This window comes from Molossus molossus, unplaced genomic scaffold (genome assembly GCF_014108415.1).
Source record: "Molossus molossus isolate mMolMol1 unplaced genomic scaffold, mMolMol1.p scaffold_m16_p_3, whole genome shotgun sequence".
Classification (NCBI taxonomy): Eukaryota; Metazoa; Chordata; class Mammalia; order Chiroptera; family Molossidae; genus Molossus; species Molossus molossus.
In genome coordinates this window covers 31,001,109-31,016,591 of record NW_023425366.1, presented here as the reverse complement: position 1 = coordinate 31,016,591, position 15,483 = coordinate 31,001,109, and the positions used below count along the sequence as shown (strand labels likewise).

At 46.1% G+C, this 15,483-nt stretch overlaps 1 protein-coding gene across 1 annotated transcript in view; it reads left to right on the top strand.

Annotated features, from left to right (window-relative positions):
• Nucleotides 1–11,546, top strand: part of ANKRD33B (ankyrin repeat domain 33B) — a 68,868-nt gene extending 57,322 nt beyond the window's left edge. The window contains exon 4 of the mRNA XM_036279498.1: nt 4,800–11,546. Coding sequence (XP_036135391.1) covers nt 4,800–5,635 — 836 coding nt within the window. The 3' untranslated portion in view covers nt 5,636–11,546. The remainder of the gene's footprint in view (nt 1–4,799) is intronic.
• Nucleotides 11,547–15,483: the final 3,937 nt, after the last annotated feature.

Here is a 15,483-nt window from a genome sequence, read left to right as displayed (position 1 = left end):
ATATTTTAAAAGAAAAAAAAAAAATGTGGTTGAATGTTTTCCCTGGGTTGGGTGGAAAGCAAAAAGGATACTTGTTGAGATATTTTAAAAATTTGCGCAAGTATTTTTGTCTTCCTATTTCCATTTAATATATCAATATTAGGAAAAGTTAAAACTTTTAAAGGTCTGAATGCCTTGAGTATTTCTTTAGGGTTGGCATTTATGTACAGCTGTGCAAGTTACCTTGACAACTGATAACAGGATGGTCACTCTGTGGCCATTTCAAAAGCAAAAGGCATCAGCATTACTACACATTAGTGGTTGGAGTAAAAATGTGTATATCATTCTCATTTTGTCAAGAGCAGTATTCTTCTATAACCGAGTGTATTTCTGCTCCTGAGTTTGAATTTCCAAGTTGCAAGTTCATTATATTCAATAGGAACCATTTCCTTGTAGAAAATGATGAGTCATTGAACTGGATGTACCCCTTTTCCAATAGTTCAAAACTTAGAGACACGTATCAGTTCTTATCTTACCTTGTCAGGTAGAACAAAATAATGTTAAAGTGATCAGAACCTTGGATTTTAATAAACATATAACCAGGTTCTGAAAAGCTGATTTATTGGCTCTTTGGTTTTTGGCTTCCCAAGGAATAAGGTCAGCTCTGCTGAAGAGAATCACAGGGAAGGCTTTGGAACCTCGTTAATTCAATGGAATATTAATGCCCAGAGTGACAGGTCTGTTTAAATAAGGGGCTCTGGGAATCATATGGAGAATGTGATCGGCTCTGAAGAGAGACAGAACTTGGTGGAGGTTGGCAGGTTCCAGACTTCGTATGAGAGCTTGTTTCACACCCGAGGGGTGGTGTCATTGCTGCAGCGCCCAGGAAGCAAAGTCAAGCAAACAAAAAACTCGGAGTCTTTTGTGATTGCAGAGAACAGAGCAGGCGGTGGGGAGGCCTGTGGAATGAGGAGCAGGGGCAGAGGCACTCACACGACGGTACTGACCGCGTGATCCTTCCGCCCTCGGCTAGCCCCGACTGTGTACTTCTGGAAAGCCAGAGGGCGTGATGTCACTAAGAAGTTTCTTTCTGTTTATAAGGAAAGCATGAATTTTCTGTGAAATGAGAATTTGCCCACTTGGAATAGTTTCAAGTTGTTGAGCAGAAAAAAGGCTAAAAACTATGCATTCTATATTATCAAGTGCAGTGTCTCAGCCTGGATACCCACGGAAACAAATTCTGGGCAAGGACTTGGGACAAGTAGTTCTCCTGGAGGAGGACCCTGGGAAGTGGTGTGAAGGATGGGAAGTGAGACCAGGGCGACAGGAAAGCTAATAAATTGTGCTGAGGAGCTGGTGGCCCTGTGGCAGCCAGGAGTCAGCCCTTCCCAGAACCTCTGATAACTGAGGAGTGCCCTGTGGGGTGGGCCAGGGAAGCGAGGCTATTTATCCTCCAGCTTGGATTTCTCAGGGCAGGAGAGCTCTTAGACACATTAATTCTTCGGCAGTTCCCCCGCTGTGCCATGGGCTGGAGTGTAGGTGATCTGATGCCCATCAAGGGCTCTTTCCTGTGACCCTACATCCTGACTTGTCATGTTAACTATACCCCACGTGCCCAGGTACAGGCCAGAGGTGGCACAGAACAAGGCCTGCAAGGTCTGGTCCACAGTGGTCCTGTGTGACCGGAAAGGCCTCTGGGCAGGAGGGAGACAGGGTTGGGCTTCGAAGAGTAAATAGTGTGGGGGTGGGGTCTGGGAGAAATAGGGAAGGAAGTGATGCATCCTGGGCTCTGCCCATCTCCTGCTGGTCCCGTGGACCTGGCCATGACTCCTGGAGAAGGACTCTGAGAATGAGTGATGGAAGGGAGCTTGTTTGGCTATAGAACCTGCTGAGGATGCTTTCTGCTGTGAGGAACAGAAATCCTGACTTGACCGTGGTTTAAAGAAGATAGACGTATATTCTTCTCATCTCACTGGAAGTTTTGAAGTAGGGAGTTGCTATGCAGAACTGGTCCTAGACCATGAGGACATCACAGACTCAGGTTTCTTCCTCTTGTCCACTTATCACCCTTTGCCCGCAGCCTGCTGACTGGTCACCTCATGATTGCGGGATGGCCATCACAGCTCCAGGCTACAGATTCATGCTTCAGACAGGAAGCAGCGTCCCAGCCACATTGGTCCCTTTCAGCAGGATGCAACAGCCTGCTCTTTGGGGCCCAAATACGGGACAGGATTGCATTTGGCAAGGTCTGGGACATTTTTGATTTCCACAGCTGGTGGAATGCTGTTGACATCTAGTGGGTAGAGAAAAGGGATGCTTTTAAAAGTCCTACAATGCACAGGATGACCCCACAACAAATAATCTGGCCGAAAATGTCAGTGGTGCTGAGGTTGTGAAACCCTGCGTTAGACCAGTCATGGTGCATTGCTTAGAACTGAGTATGTTTCTTCCTTGAATAAAATAGAGGATTTTGTGTAGACAACTCACAGCACTCAACATGGCAGCAAATGGACCCACTGGCAGGAACCCAACCCTTGTCTGCATGACTGGCGCCCTGAGTGAATCAACATTGGGTAGGAGGCCAATAGTCTCATGGGGAGAAGATGGATACAGTGGTGTTTCAGAAGTTTCCATATTCTCTGAAAGGTATACAGGGTGGAGAAAAAGCAGGTTTACAGTTGTGAGTATGTGAAACAGAGTTTATTCTTGTATTATTTATTAATTATTGTATTATTTTCCATACTCACAACTGTAAACCTACTTTGTACGTATAAAGTGTTAATATCAGCACTTGTCTTTTATGATTTAAGCACTACATCCAGGTTATTAATATTGTCCCTAACAGTAATTTCTTAAGGAAGTGAATCCCTGACTTTAACATGAATCAGACTCTTGGGCTGTATTACAGACAGAATGGCCTCTGTTCTTTAGAATTTTTGTATTTTTCCAAGATCATCTTGAAAAGGTACAAGAGGAACAGGAAGAGGCGAGCTAAACTTTGGACAGCTGCTCTTTTCGTTTCCATTAGCATTTGAAAAATGTCTCTTTCAAGCAGTGTTCATTAAGATTTTAATTTTGCAGTTTGTTCCTTTTTAAGTGACATGCAATTAATTAAGGTTTAATGTGTCATCTATTTTTTGCAATGACACTTTTACTGCCCCCTTTTCATTCCAGTTCGTTTATAAATTGTACTCTAGCTAATGAGTTCCATCGTTATTCCCAGTTCCAAATAATTACCACTCTTCTAAGATGGCTATTCTTTAATGTGTCACAGAATTAAGAGCATTGCCAGGTGAAATCAGGGGATCGTGGGGCCCCGGGGGGCTGCCAGGCTCCCTGCTCTTCTTAGTTCAGCACATGTTGACCAGTCACCACACGTCAGACTCCTGGGTCTGTGTGGAACAGAGGCCTGTCTGCAGAGCCTGGTCCCTGGGGAGCTTGTGGACCAGATAATCGATCCACTTCTCCACATTGCTTTGCCAGTGCAAACATGAATAATGGGACTTGAAATCCTGAATGATTTTGACCTGTCTATGGGTCTGAGATTGGACCAAGATGAATTGAACAGCAATAATTACTTATAAATTCTTATTTTACTACCAAGCTAAAATCTGTGAAATATTAGGAGGGGCCAGTGGGTGGTATAGGAGAGATTTATTAAGGAAGTGACTAGTGTAAGTGAGACTGTGAAGATGTAGGAGTCAGGGTTCTCTAGAGAAACAGAATGGATGAAGCTATATATTAAGGGTTTATTTTATTAAGAGACGTGTTTTTAGGAATTGGCTTGCGTGATTTGGGAGTTGGCAAACTCAAGATCTGTAGGGCAGGCCAGTGGGCTAGATACTTGTGTAGGAGCTGATGCTCCAGTCTTGAATCTGAATTCCTTCTTCTCCAGAAATTCAGTTTTTGTTTTTAAGACCTTCAACTGATTGGACAAGGCCCACCCACATTATTTCAGGTAGTCTCCTTGACTTCAAGTTAAGTGATTGTGGATGTTAACCACATCTAAAAAATACCTCCACGGCAGACCTGGTTTTTGTTCAATTAAACCCCTGAGCACTAGAGCCTGCCATGTTGAAACAAAACTATCTCAGAGGAAGGGCCTGCCCTGTGGGGTGGTGGGAAGTGCATGGGGCCGAGGATCAGGACACCTTCTGTCTTACCAGCTTCGAGACCTTAGGAAGGCCCCTCAGCCACTGTGACTACCATCCTTCCTGTAACAAACCTTTTTTAAATGCAAGCCTCCTGCCAGCCAGGATGATATGTGTTGAGGAAACAAAAACAACTGAGATGTGGCCTCTGTACTGGAGAAGCTCACAGTCTGGTAAAGACGACAGAGCCACGGTCAACTACCACCCAGGGTGAGAAGTGAACAGCCTTCCATTTCTGCAAAATTACAATAGCAGCCATCCTCGCAGAGATCTGTGAGGGGAAGGGAGGTGACAAATAGATGCAAGGGACCAGTACTGTGAGAATTTGTAGAATATTCCAGCAGCATCAGCCAGGTGTCCACAGACCACCTGTGCTGTTTTCATCTTTCCATTGCTCAGAAGCCAAGACATCTCATTTCTTCAAAAATTCCAAGATTTCAGTGCTGAGTTCAGGTGGTTTTACTTAGACAAGAGAAGACATTAAGTGGAGCTCGTAAAAATGGTTTGTGTTATATAGTAAACGCAGCAGGTGACGGTCAGAGCCAGGTTCATCCACCTGACTGTTAGTAGATTTTGGAAACTTCGTTTCATTCCACTGAATTTCTTTTCTGCCTGTGGACAGGAAAGCTCTTGTTGCCTCCACTCCTGACTGTGTTTTGTGTCTCTCAGGGGCAGATGTCCATGCCAGGGACACCCACCGCGGAATGTCGCCCCAGGAGTGGGCCACTTACACAGGGCGGCTGGAGGCAGTGCGCCTCATCCAGAGGCTGTTGGAGCGACCCTGCCCTGAGCAGTTTGGGGAAAAGTACAAGCCAGAGCTGCCGCTGCCACTCGAGGGGGTTCTGAAGCCGGTGGACTCCAAAAACTGCTTGCAGAGGCTCACGGAGTTTGTGCGGTCCACGCTGACCTCCCGCTTGCGGCACCAGAGCCTGGAGGATGGCGGTGTCCTGGACCACATGGTCAGGATGACCACGAGTCTCTACAGTCCTGCTGTGGCCATCGCCTGCCAGACAGTGTGCCCTGAGGACCCGCCCTGTGTAGGCAAAAGGCGGCTGGCAGTGCAGGAAATCCTGGAGGCTCCTGCGGCCCCCGACACACGTGCCCAGGAGAGGGACAAAGTGGAGGACACTGAACAGCAATTTCGGACCTCTCCGGAGGTGGGCGTCTCCAGAGAGGGGACCCTGAGAACCAGCCTCCCGTCTCCCCAGCTGCCAGTTGGCCGGCGGAAGGCCAGCCTCCTGCCCCTGCCGCTGCTGAGGAGGAGCAGCGTGCGGCCCGGCGTGGTCATCCCCAGGGTGCGCATCACCAAGGCGCCCGCGCCCACCTTCCAGCCCGAGCGGGCGCCCGCCAAGGGCAGCACCAAGGACAACTCCCACCTGCAGCTCCCCAAGTGGAGGTACAAGGAGGCCAAGGAGGAGAAGAGGAAGGCGGAAGAGGCGGAGAAGCAGCGGGTGGCAGCGGCGCAGAAGGAAAGGCGGGTAGTGCCCTGGAGGAAAAGGACGTGAGGGGATACACACGCCACCCAGAGCGGGGGAGGGGGCTGAGGGGAGGCGTGTGGCTGTCCCGGGAAGGATGCACCTCCCTCCCGCCCTCGCTGCTCCCCCTCCCGCCCTCGCTGCTGCTCCGGCGCACACTCCCCTTCGGGACAGGATCCTCTGTGGGGCCCAGAAAGCAGTCCATGTTTTTCAGGCTGCGCCCAGGAGTGAATTGGGCATAGCACAAACCGATTTGCCTAAATCTAGTTCCCCCAGCAGCTGAGACACCTAGCGGGCAATTTGCCTAAAATTCTACCTTGAGAACCTCAAGAAATTAAAAAAACCAATTTATCAAAGGGCATTTTCTGTATAATTTTGTATTTGAATCATGATAAAATTTGCAGCATTTTACCAGCGGTGGGGCTGTTTGTACTTAAGACAATTTTAATGCATTTGTCTGAAGACCCTTTGTTTACAATACTGTTTCTAGCAATACTTATTTGTGATATCTCTATGATTTTATAAGGAATTGGTGAACCCTCCCCCCCCCGCCTTTGCTATTTGTTTTTTCATCTTGCCTTCTTTCTCATTATGAACACACAACACTGTATGATCTTATTGATTTGATTAAGTGATGCCAAAAATTTGTTTCTATTTGATGGAGGCATTTTTTTTTTTTTTTTTACAGCAAAATGATTAAGGAAGGAATCAGATTTCCTTTTATCTTATTTCTAAGTGATCTTATTCATACAGTAATAACAATGAAGAAAACCTATTGTCAAAGTATTAAACAGTGAATAGAGAAGCATGTATTTATTGCTAGCATGACACTCACTTTAAGCAAGGGTTTTTAGAAAAGCTGGATACAAAATCTTTAACATATTCAAAAACAGATACAAGAGGAAAAACTGTTTTTAATAAAATTGGGGCAAATCTGATAAATTATTATTAGAAATACAAAATTAAGTCACATGTGCTCTTTGATAAATTGAATTCAGAAATTCTTAAAATAGAAAAAAGATGCAAAAAGGATAAGGAATCCAGAATGAAAGGCGCAGAAATGGAGGGAGAGGGGGTGATTTTTACAGGAACAGGGGTTAGAACCGACTGTGAAGTGAACTTGTTTTAGGCACTCTCCTTGAGAGGGCTGGCGGCTCCCTCCTCCGGACTCAGTTCCAGCGATTCCTTGGTGTGGACTCACTTTTATTTTTCCTTTGATAACTGCCCTGAGGTTCACTTTACCCTTCACACCGACTTTGTAGAATTTCCAAGATGTGAAGACTTCGGCCGAGCATGGATGTGACTTGCCCTGGGCCTCGAACTCTCAGTGGGAGTTTTCTGTCCATCCTTTTTTTTTTTTTTAAATCTGCAAAGCACTGAGACATTCAAGTGAAGCTCTGGCCGTCGGGTTGTAGAGTATGTATCACATCTGCACTACTGACAGCACTTTATTTAACTAGTATCCTGCTTGGAAGCTATAGATTTAAAACTTTACAGTGATTTAGAAACTCTTCACTATAATCCTGCATTCACAGGGCAGGTTGGCTCCCTGGCTACACTGGGATGAGAGCCCTGCTGTCCCTGCTGCAGGTGGGGGCGGCACTGCCTCTCCCTGCTCCCCGCTACTCAGCACCATCAGGCCTTGAGAAATCAGGGGTCTTACACTTACTCTCCAAAACCCTCAACATTGCCCTGAACTGATGGGCAATAGGTGTGGTGATAATTCAGCTTTCAAAGTCAGATTGCAGTAGTTTCTCCCTCATCCCAGAAAGGCACAAGAAGAAGGGCACAGAGGCCTGGGCCCACTTTGAGCATCACTGGTCATAGTTGGCTGCAAGTCATCTTTGTGCCAAAGAGTTGGGGTTGGCCAAGTCCGCTTGGATGAGATGAGGACTGGTCCCCAAGGTGGAAGCATCCCTGTGACAGTATGATCTGGCATCCTAAGGTCATTGTCCATGTTTATGTATTTTCATTGCTTTGAATGGCTGACTGCATTGTCTCACCAGGGGTCACCCCCCCCCCTGCCCCTGTCCGCCAGTGTCAGGGACAGGGGCACTGATGGCCCCTGCTGATTTTCCATGACTTTGTCAACGTTTTGCTCCCAGCCATCCCTTTTGCCTCCTCTTTTTCCTCACTTGCCCTTTCTTCCTTTGCCCCTTTTCTTCTCCAGATTTGGCTAAATACCTTGCTTATCCTTAGCCCCACCACTCTGAGGTCTAAAAGGAGCAGAAAAGCAAGGCCATTAAGAGCATGAGCGTGGCGTCCCTGTTGAATGAGCATGTCATAACCTCTACATACCCAGTAGTGCACAAGGAGAGATTTATCCAGCATCTGTGCAGGTGGTTTAGAATTTTGACAACCCCCCCTTTTAGGGAGGGAGCCCTTGGTTTCTCTCCTGACAGATGACAACCCACCCTCGATTGATGTATAGAGGGGGGAGGGTCTGGTGTCTGCTTGCACCCCTGAAGTTTATTAACTATAAATAGTAAATTTCAAGTTGACAGGTACCTTCTCAGGGATTTATATATAAACATAGTTAGGGGCAAAGTTGAAGTATATGTTAATACTTCCTAGTGCTTGTGTGAATGCTGATTAAACTAGACAGAAGACGTGTGTAAGACAATGTCAGCGCTGCTGTTTCCCAGGGAGACGTCTGGGAAGCGCCCCTCAGTCAAGATTTCTTGGTTATGGGAAACCCGGGACCCTGGCCACTAAAATGTCTCTGGGGTGAATGTGGAGTCGCTTCAGTGCCTCTCAGTGGCCTCTGTGGGTGTGCACCCTTGTATTTTGACAAAGAAATTCACCTCCCCTGCGAGTAGTGGTGGTAACACAGGTGGGCCATTCATTGCGTTTACCCGGAGAACTGGTGTTTCCCCATCTGATATTGGGGTGTGTGGTGTGAAATGACTCCATTTTCTACGTGCTCACATTAATTGTGGGCTACCACCAGTCCAGCTCCAAGCTAAGGACTGGGAAGGAGGCAGGAGAAACTGGGAGAGGTCGTTGGGGTGACCTGGGTGTTCAGAGGCCGCACCCACCTTGGCTTTGGCTACACTAGGGAAATGCAGTGCAGAACATTGGGACCTTTGCTTTGTTGATGCTCCTCCCAGGAGGCAGCATGAACTACCTCAGGGATAGAAGATGGGACAGTGCAATACCTTCGCTATCCCCACGACGGGTCCTCCTGAGGCTCGTTCTGCCGAAAAGGATGGATTTTATGATGTCAGTTGGAAAATGGAACTTGTGGGTGCAGAGTGACCACAGCAGGCTGCCTCCGCCCACTTCCTCCTGCTCTCGGGGGTGCCAGGTCTCTGGAAGTCCAGTGTTCATGGAGGCCAGGCTGTTGTCTGAGACTGAATCCTGTGAGGTGGGCGGATCCTGCGCCTGTGGTGGATGTGAGACCTGCCGTCCCCAGGGAAGAATCATGAGCACCGAGTTATGAAGAAAAGCATCCCTGAGAGGTAAATAAATGAGCCAAGACTAAGAGTGGGTCTCCTGCAGCCTCCGGCAAGAGTGCTGTGTTTCCTCTTGTCCACACTGCATGAGAGAGAAGACCGTCTGTCCCTAACTTTGCCAAGTTTGCTCTGCGAGATGAGTTACAGCCCTGCTGTTAGTCAGGTGTTATTCTGTCCCCTGGGTCCACCTGAGATTCATGCTCGCTCATTTTTTCATCCTAATACAATACAGTTGCTCCTGGTAGTATGAAGATTTATCACAAACCGTGGGACGCTCCTGGTCACAACCAGACCTTTATAGGATAAAATGCTAGTACTTCTTCTTGTTTACAGTATTGGGAACTTCTAACATCTTAGGACCCTTTCTGTTCCATGGTGAGGCCTGTTTGGATTCTGCCCCTGGCTGTGGGCGCTCTGTGCACAGGAACCCTCATGGGCCTGGTCCTGTGGGCCTGGGCCTCAGTTTCCCCTGCAGCCGGCTCCCGTTAGCCCTGTCTCATCCTGGCAACTGCCAGGAGGGTCAGGGTCTTCTGGGGAAAGAATGGTGGAAGGTCAAGCTAATTGCTCCTTATAAGACAACAAACAAAACCACATTTATGACAACAACCAAAGTGGGTAGCAAACCATCGGCAGAGTTGTCGGCAGCCACAAGCACCAACCCGACGGTCCTCCGAGCACGCAGGTGGCTCTCTCCTTGGTCTCGCGCCTCGGTGCACTCAGGACTTGTTCTGGGCAATTCTTCAGTCAGCTGCTCACTCCCGTGCCCTTGAATTCACATGGTTCTTCATTAACTTTAAAATAAGTGGCTAAAAGACATCCTCTGGAGGTTGTTCTTTTGAAAGAAATAGAAAACCCTGCAACTAGCAGGATTGATGCACTAATTTTGGGGTGACTCAGGTGAATGGCAGTGCTGCATACAGTTTCCTCACTCTGACCCAGCCTGAAATAAGACTGGTGTGACAGGTATGGCCCCTTGGTGCAGTGACAGCCCTCACAGCAAGCTGTGCCAGAGTGGACAGTGTGTGACAAGGTGTGAGTGTATGTGTACGCGCGCGCACACGACCAGAAGGGAGACCTGGCTTCATGCTCACAATGTGTCGCTGCCACTGTGACTCCTGGGAGTGTCAGGGTGACCTGCTTGGATGGTTGTATTCAGGAGGACTGGGCAGCCCCAGGGCCACTGTGGGCACTCTGGCCAACATGGTGTGTAACACAGCCAGCGTGTCACAGCGTGGGTCTTTCCCTTCAGAGGTGGTGTTTGCCCAGGTGACTCATAGGAGCTCCTCAGCGAGGTCCTGTAGCCGGGTGTGGGTCATCTCTCTGCCTTTGACAAACATCCTTGGCATGGAGGGACCCCAATTCAGAGAGAACTCTGCTTGGACAGCTCCGCTAGGCGTTCAGCCCATGCCGCAGGGTGGGGGCGAGCTGCCCTGAAAGTTAGCACCAGGTTAACCATAGAATCTACATTTTCCCAAGTGTGTGTAAGTGTTAAATCCTCTAACCAAAGGTAACACAATTGGGTTTTGAGAGAGATTGTTTCACCATAATGTGACACTTTTGTATTGTTTTTAAGGAAAATGTAGAATAGAAACAAAAGTGAGGCTGCCTGTCGTAGGAAGAACATGGCTCGTATTGACCTGATGCTTTATGAAGTTTTGGGGGGTCCCATGGAAGCACCTTAACACTAATTTGGGAGCAGGTGTTCTTGAAGCTGGTTTAAAACTGCACAGCTATGTCAAATTTGATGAAAACCATAAAGAAAGCTATATACCCTGAAATGATACCGTCAACCCCCGGAGTCTTCTCACGCTAAGGAGTTTGAATAATACACCCCATTCAGATAAACAGGAAAAGCTAATCTCTTTGAAATTCTCTTCCTTCGGATCGCCTGCCAGGCATCTGCTGGGTGTCTGAGGATGTGTGTGAGCAACCGGCACGGGCCAGATTTCGAGTTAGGTCGCATGGTATAAGCTCCGTTTTCTGAATGGAAAGCATTTTCCTTGCCGTTTCTAAAAATCCAGTGGGTTTCTGGATATCATAAAAACGTTGAGTCCGGATAGAATTCTGTAACTTTCATAGTGTTTTATTTTGAAGTGAGAGTTTTTGTTAGTTTATCAGAGGTATTTTCCTATTTAGACCTCAGGGCTATTTTGGGACCTCCAACTAAGTGTGACCCCAGCAGCTTCCATTCGTGATATCTAAAAGGTTAATAATCTTTAAGTTAAATATGATATATTATTTAGCAGAAAGAATGTCTTTCCATTTTAACTTCTAACAAATTCTGTACTTAATGTTTAAAAAGTGTAGAAAAAAGGTGATAATGTAAAAATATGGGAAAATTGTGGCTAAAGAATTAAAAATCACTTGTGAAATAAGCGTTCTTGTGGTACAATAGTGTGATATTCCAATAAACCTAAGTGTGTATAAATTAGCAAATGAAACAATGACATATACCAGTATTTTTAATGTCACTTATTTTGATTGAAATAAATGTGCACTTTCTTCTTCTGACACACTTTTACTTCATTTTTCAAAGATAACATTTAAAAAATATTTTACGTTATTGATGAATACGTTTTCATTTATTAAAATAATCTCTTTGCAGTCTCCACCTCTTCCCAGAGGCACACACTGATAGATAGGCATCCTTCAGCCATGTTTCCAAGTATTTACATACGTAAGTCAAAACAAAAATATAGTTTTGTTTCTATTAGTATTCTTTTACCTAAATGATACAATGCAAATGTTGCTCTTTAGTTTCTTTTCTTTACTTAAAACATGTCTCTGGCTCTAGCTGGTTTGGCTCAGCAGTTAGAGCGCTGGCCTGCGGACCAATGAGTTGTGAGTTCAATTCTGGTCAAAGACGTGTACCTTGGTTGCGGTTCATCCCTGGGCCTGGTTGGGGTCGTACGGGAGGCAACCAGTTGATGTGTCTCTCCCACATCAGTGATTCTCTCTCTCTCCCTCTCTTCCTCTCTCTCCATCCTACTCTATCTGAACAAAAGTGAAAAATATCCTCAGGTGAGGATTTAAAAAAACCATGTATCTGGAAAGCTTTTTAAAGAATTTAAAATTTAATTTTCTTTTAACAGCTAAAATAGTAATGCTTGAACACGGGATATCAACCAAACACTATACAAAGGGTCTCGGGAAAAGTGACTTACCCTCCCGCGGGGCAGTCCCTGAGACCCATTACTTGTGCACCCTTCTAGAAATATGTTCTTAATGTTTTCTTCCCTTAAGGTATTATACAAATGAGATCCCACTGCATGTACAGTTTCTTTCACCCATGTTGGCGAGAGCATATTTGTGACTACTGTGTAGTATTTCTTTGTAGAGGTGCATCACGGTTCAGTTCACCTTTTCTTCATGGTGGACTATGACAGTAGTTTTGGTTCTACCTCTTACCAGTAATGAAGAGCCTGAACTTACCTATTTGTCTACACAAGTGAATCTCTTCCTAGGACAGGAGTGCAAAAGTGAGATTTTTCCAGGTGGAAGGGAAGACACAGTTTAATTTCAGTAGTCACTGCTGTGTTGAGGCTGCTGAGTGCGTGCCATTGGCAAAGGACAAAGGGGGTTATTTCTCACCTGCAGCCATGCTTGCTGTTCATCAGACTTTCTAATGTTTGCCAATTTGATAGTTAAACAGTTGTGTCTTGTTTTAATTTTCATCTTCCCAATTATTGGCAACGTTGAGCCTCTTTTCATGTGTCTTTAGATCACTTTTATGTCCTTCTATAAAATTTTCTTATATCTGCCCTGGCCAGTTTTCTCAGTGGTTAGAGCATCAGCCCGTGGACCAAAGAGTCATGGCTTCGATTCTGGTCAAGGGCACGTATCTCAGTTGTGGTTCGTCCCCAGCTCTGGTCAGGGCTGTACAGGAGGCAACCAGTCGATGTGTCTCTCACATCGATGTTTCTCTCTCTCTCTCTCCCACTCTATCTGAATAAAACTGGAAAAATATTCTTGGGTGAGGGTTTAAAAAAAAATTTCTTATATCTGTTTCTCAGCTTTTCTTTTTTCTAATATAATTTTTACTGATTTGTAGGAGTTTGCTACAAATTTTGGATCATAGTTCTTTGACACATATTGTGTTTATTTTCTTCCATTTTATCACTTATCTTTCAGGTCTTGCATAAAAGTTTTAAATTATGATTTAGTAAAACTTGTCAACTAATTTTTAAATAGATTTACATTTAGTGTTTTTTTTTTTTGTTTTTTTTATCCTCACCTGAGGACATTTTTCCATTTTTGTTCAGATAGAGTGGGAGGAAGAGAGAGAAAGAAAGAGAGAGAAGAAAACATTAACATGAAAGGGACACATCAAGTGACTGCCTCCCGCACAACCCCAACCGGGGCCAGGGACAAACTGCAGCTGAGGTACATGCCCTTAGTGGGAACTGAACCTGGGTCTCTGGACTGTGGGCTGATGCTCTAACCACTGAGCAAAACCAGCCAGGGCTTTAGTGTTTCCTTAAGACAGTTTTTTCATACCCCCAAATTAACATTTTTTTCTTCTGTATTTTCATCTGATTTATAGAAACTTTGTTTTTTCTTTTTAGCTCTAAAAAATTACCTGCACACACAATTCATCCTTTAGGTCGTATCTGATAGGGCTAAAGACAAACAGCTCCTTTTTACTTGGGAAGTTCTACTCCGCATTTAGGAAATCTGAAGTTTGATGCATTAAACATTATAATCCTACTTATCAAAAATTATAATTATTAAGGAAGGCCCTAAATAAGGGGTCACTTTTTTTCTCTTTTTTGGTGGTACGTGCCCCTAGGGGGAACCAAACCTGGGACTCTCTGGTCCACAGGCTGATGCTCAACTGCTGAGCCAAACAGGCCAGGACAAAAAGTCACATTTTTAAGAGAACTTTGTTCTAGGTCAAGATTGCTATTAGAGATTGTTTGTATTTGCTGTTTGTGAAAAGCAAATTGTGTGTACACGTGATGGGTGGAAATACTGGTAAGTAGGAAGGTAACATACAAGGGATAGACCTATTCAAAGTCTGAGAACTGCCCTGGCAGGTGTACTCAGTGGTTAGAGCGTTAGCCCTGGCACCAAAATGACCAGGTTTAATTCCCGGTCAGGGGCACGTACCAGGGTTGCAGGTTTGATCCCCAGCCTCAGTTGGCGTTCGGGAGGCGACCAATCAATGTGTCTCTCTCACATCAGTCTCCCCCCCCCCCCCTCATACTCTCCAAAAATCAGTGGGAAAAAAAATATATCCTTGGGTGAGGATTAACAACAACAAAAAAGTCTGAACTGGGACATGAGGGACAGGAACTGTGAGTTGGGGACGGGGAAGGTGGTCTGTCTCCTTTATTTTTCTGACTCATAGTGCACAACCTTGAATCTCATAGTTCCTTCCTTGGAAGGTAGGAGTGTGGTGGGGGAGCCCTGTAGGTGCCAGGGGTACCCCCATTTGAGGGTCCTAGAGCAGGGTCTGTCCTCCTCTGACAGTCATGGCCGAGAATGTCACCCTTACCAGGGCTTCTGGTGTAGCCCTTGCCCCTCACCGAGGCCCTTCCCATGGTCACTGGCTCCCAGCAGGTCACTCCTGCTGTCTCCCTTGATGGTGGCTGGGCTGGCTTCCAGCGGTGGGGACATGAATAGTGGCCTGGAAACCTCCAGTCTGCTGACAGAACAAACTTTGATGTACACATTGTTCAGGTAAATTGTCAGCTGCCTGCAGCATTCATCCTGGGTCACACTGTCCCTGCAGCAAAGTCACCAGATCACAGGTCTTATGGATCACTGATTTCCCTTACATTTTCCTGGCTAAAAAATGCAATAAAATAAAATAAAATATATGACTCAAACCCAAATCTGCTTTGGTACTTCAAAAATGTTATTTAAAAAATGAGAAAAATCAAGAAGTCAGTATATGATTTCAACTTTTAATGAACTCTTGTTGGAACAAAAAAGCTTTATTAGTGCCAAGAGCCTAGTTGGGAAGCTGAATAGGGCCTTTCTGTGGGCCACCAGGCAGGAGGGATCAGGAACCTGGTTTGTGGTGAAGGGTTGTCACCCGGCAGTGAAAGGTTGCAAAATGTCCCCACTCCTGGGCAAAGGATGGAAGCCCTGGGCCGTCCCACTGCCCCTTCACCCCCCGTTCTTGGGTTGCCCCCTGGAAGGGACCAGCTTTTACCTGTTAACTATTCTGAGTGGTCATTGAAGGTTGGAAACTTGACATCCTTGGCCAAACCCCATTGGAATGGGGGTCCCATCTCATGCTCCCCCTTGGTTGAAGTGCATGATACTCTTCGAGGGATGAGAGGTCACAGGCTGGGGGTGGGGAAAGCACCTCCCATCTTCCCTCCCACTGCAGGTGCTGGGCCCACTTTCCCGCCCCACCCCCAACGTCAGCCTGTGCTTCTCCAACTCTATACGCCCATTCTAGGCCCAGCCTCA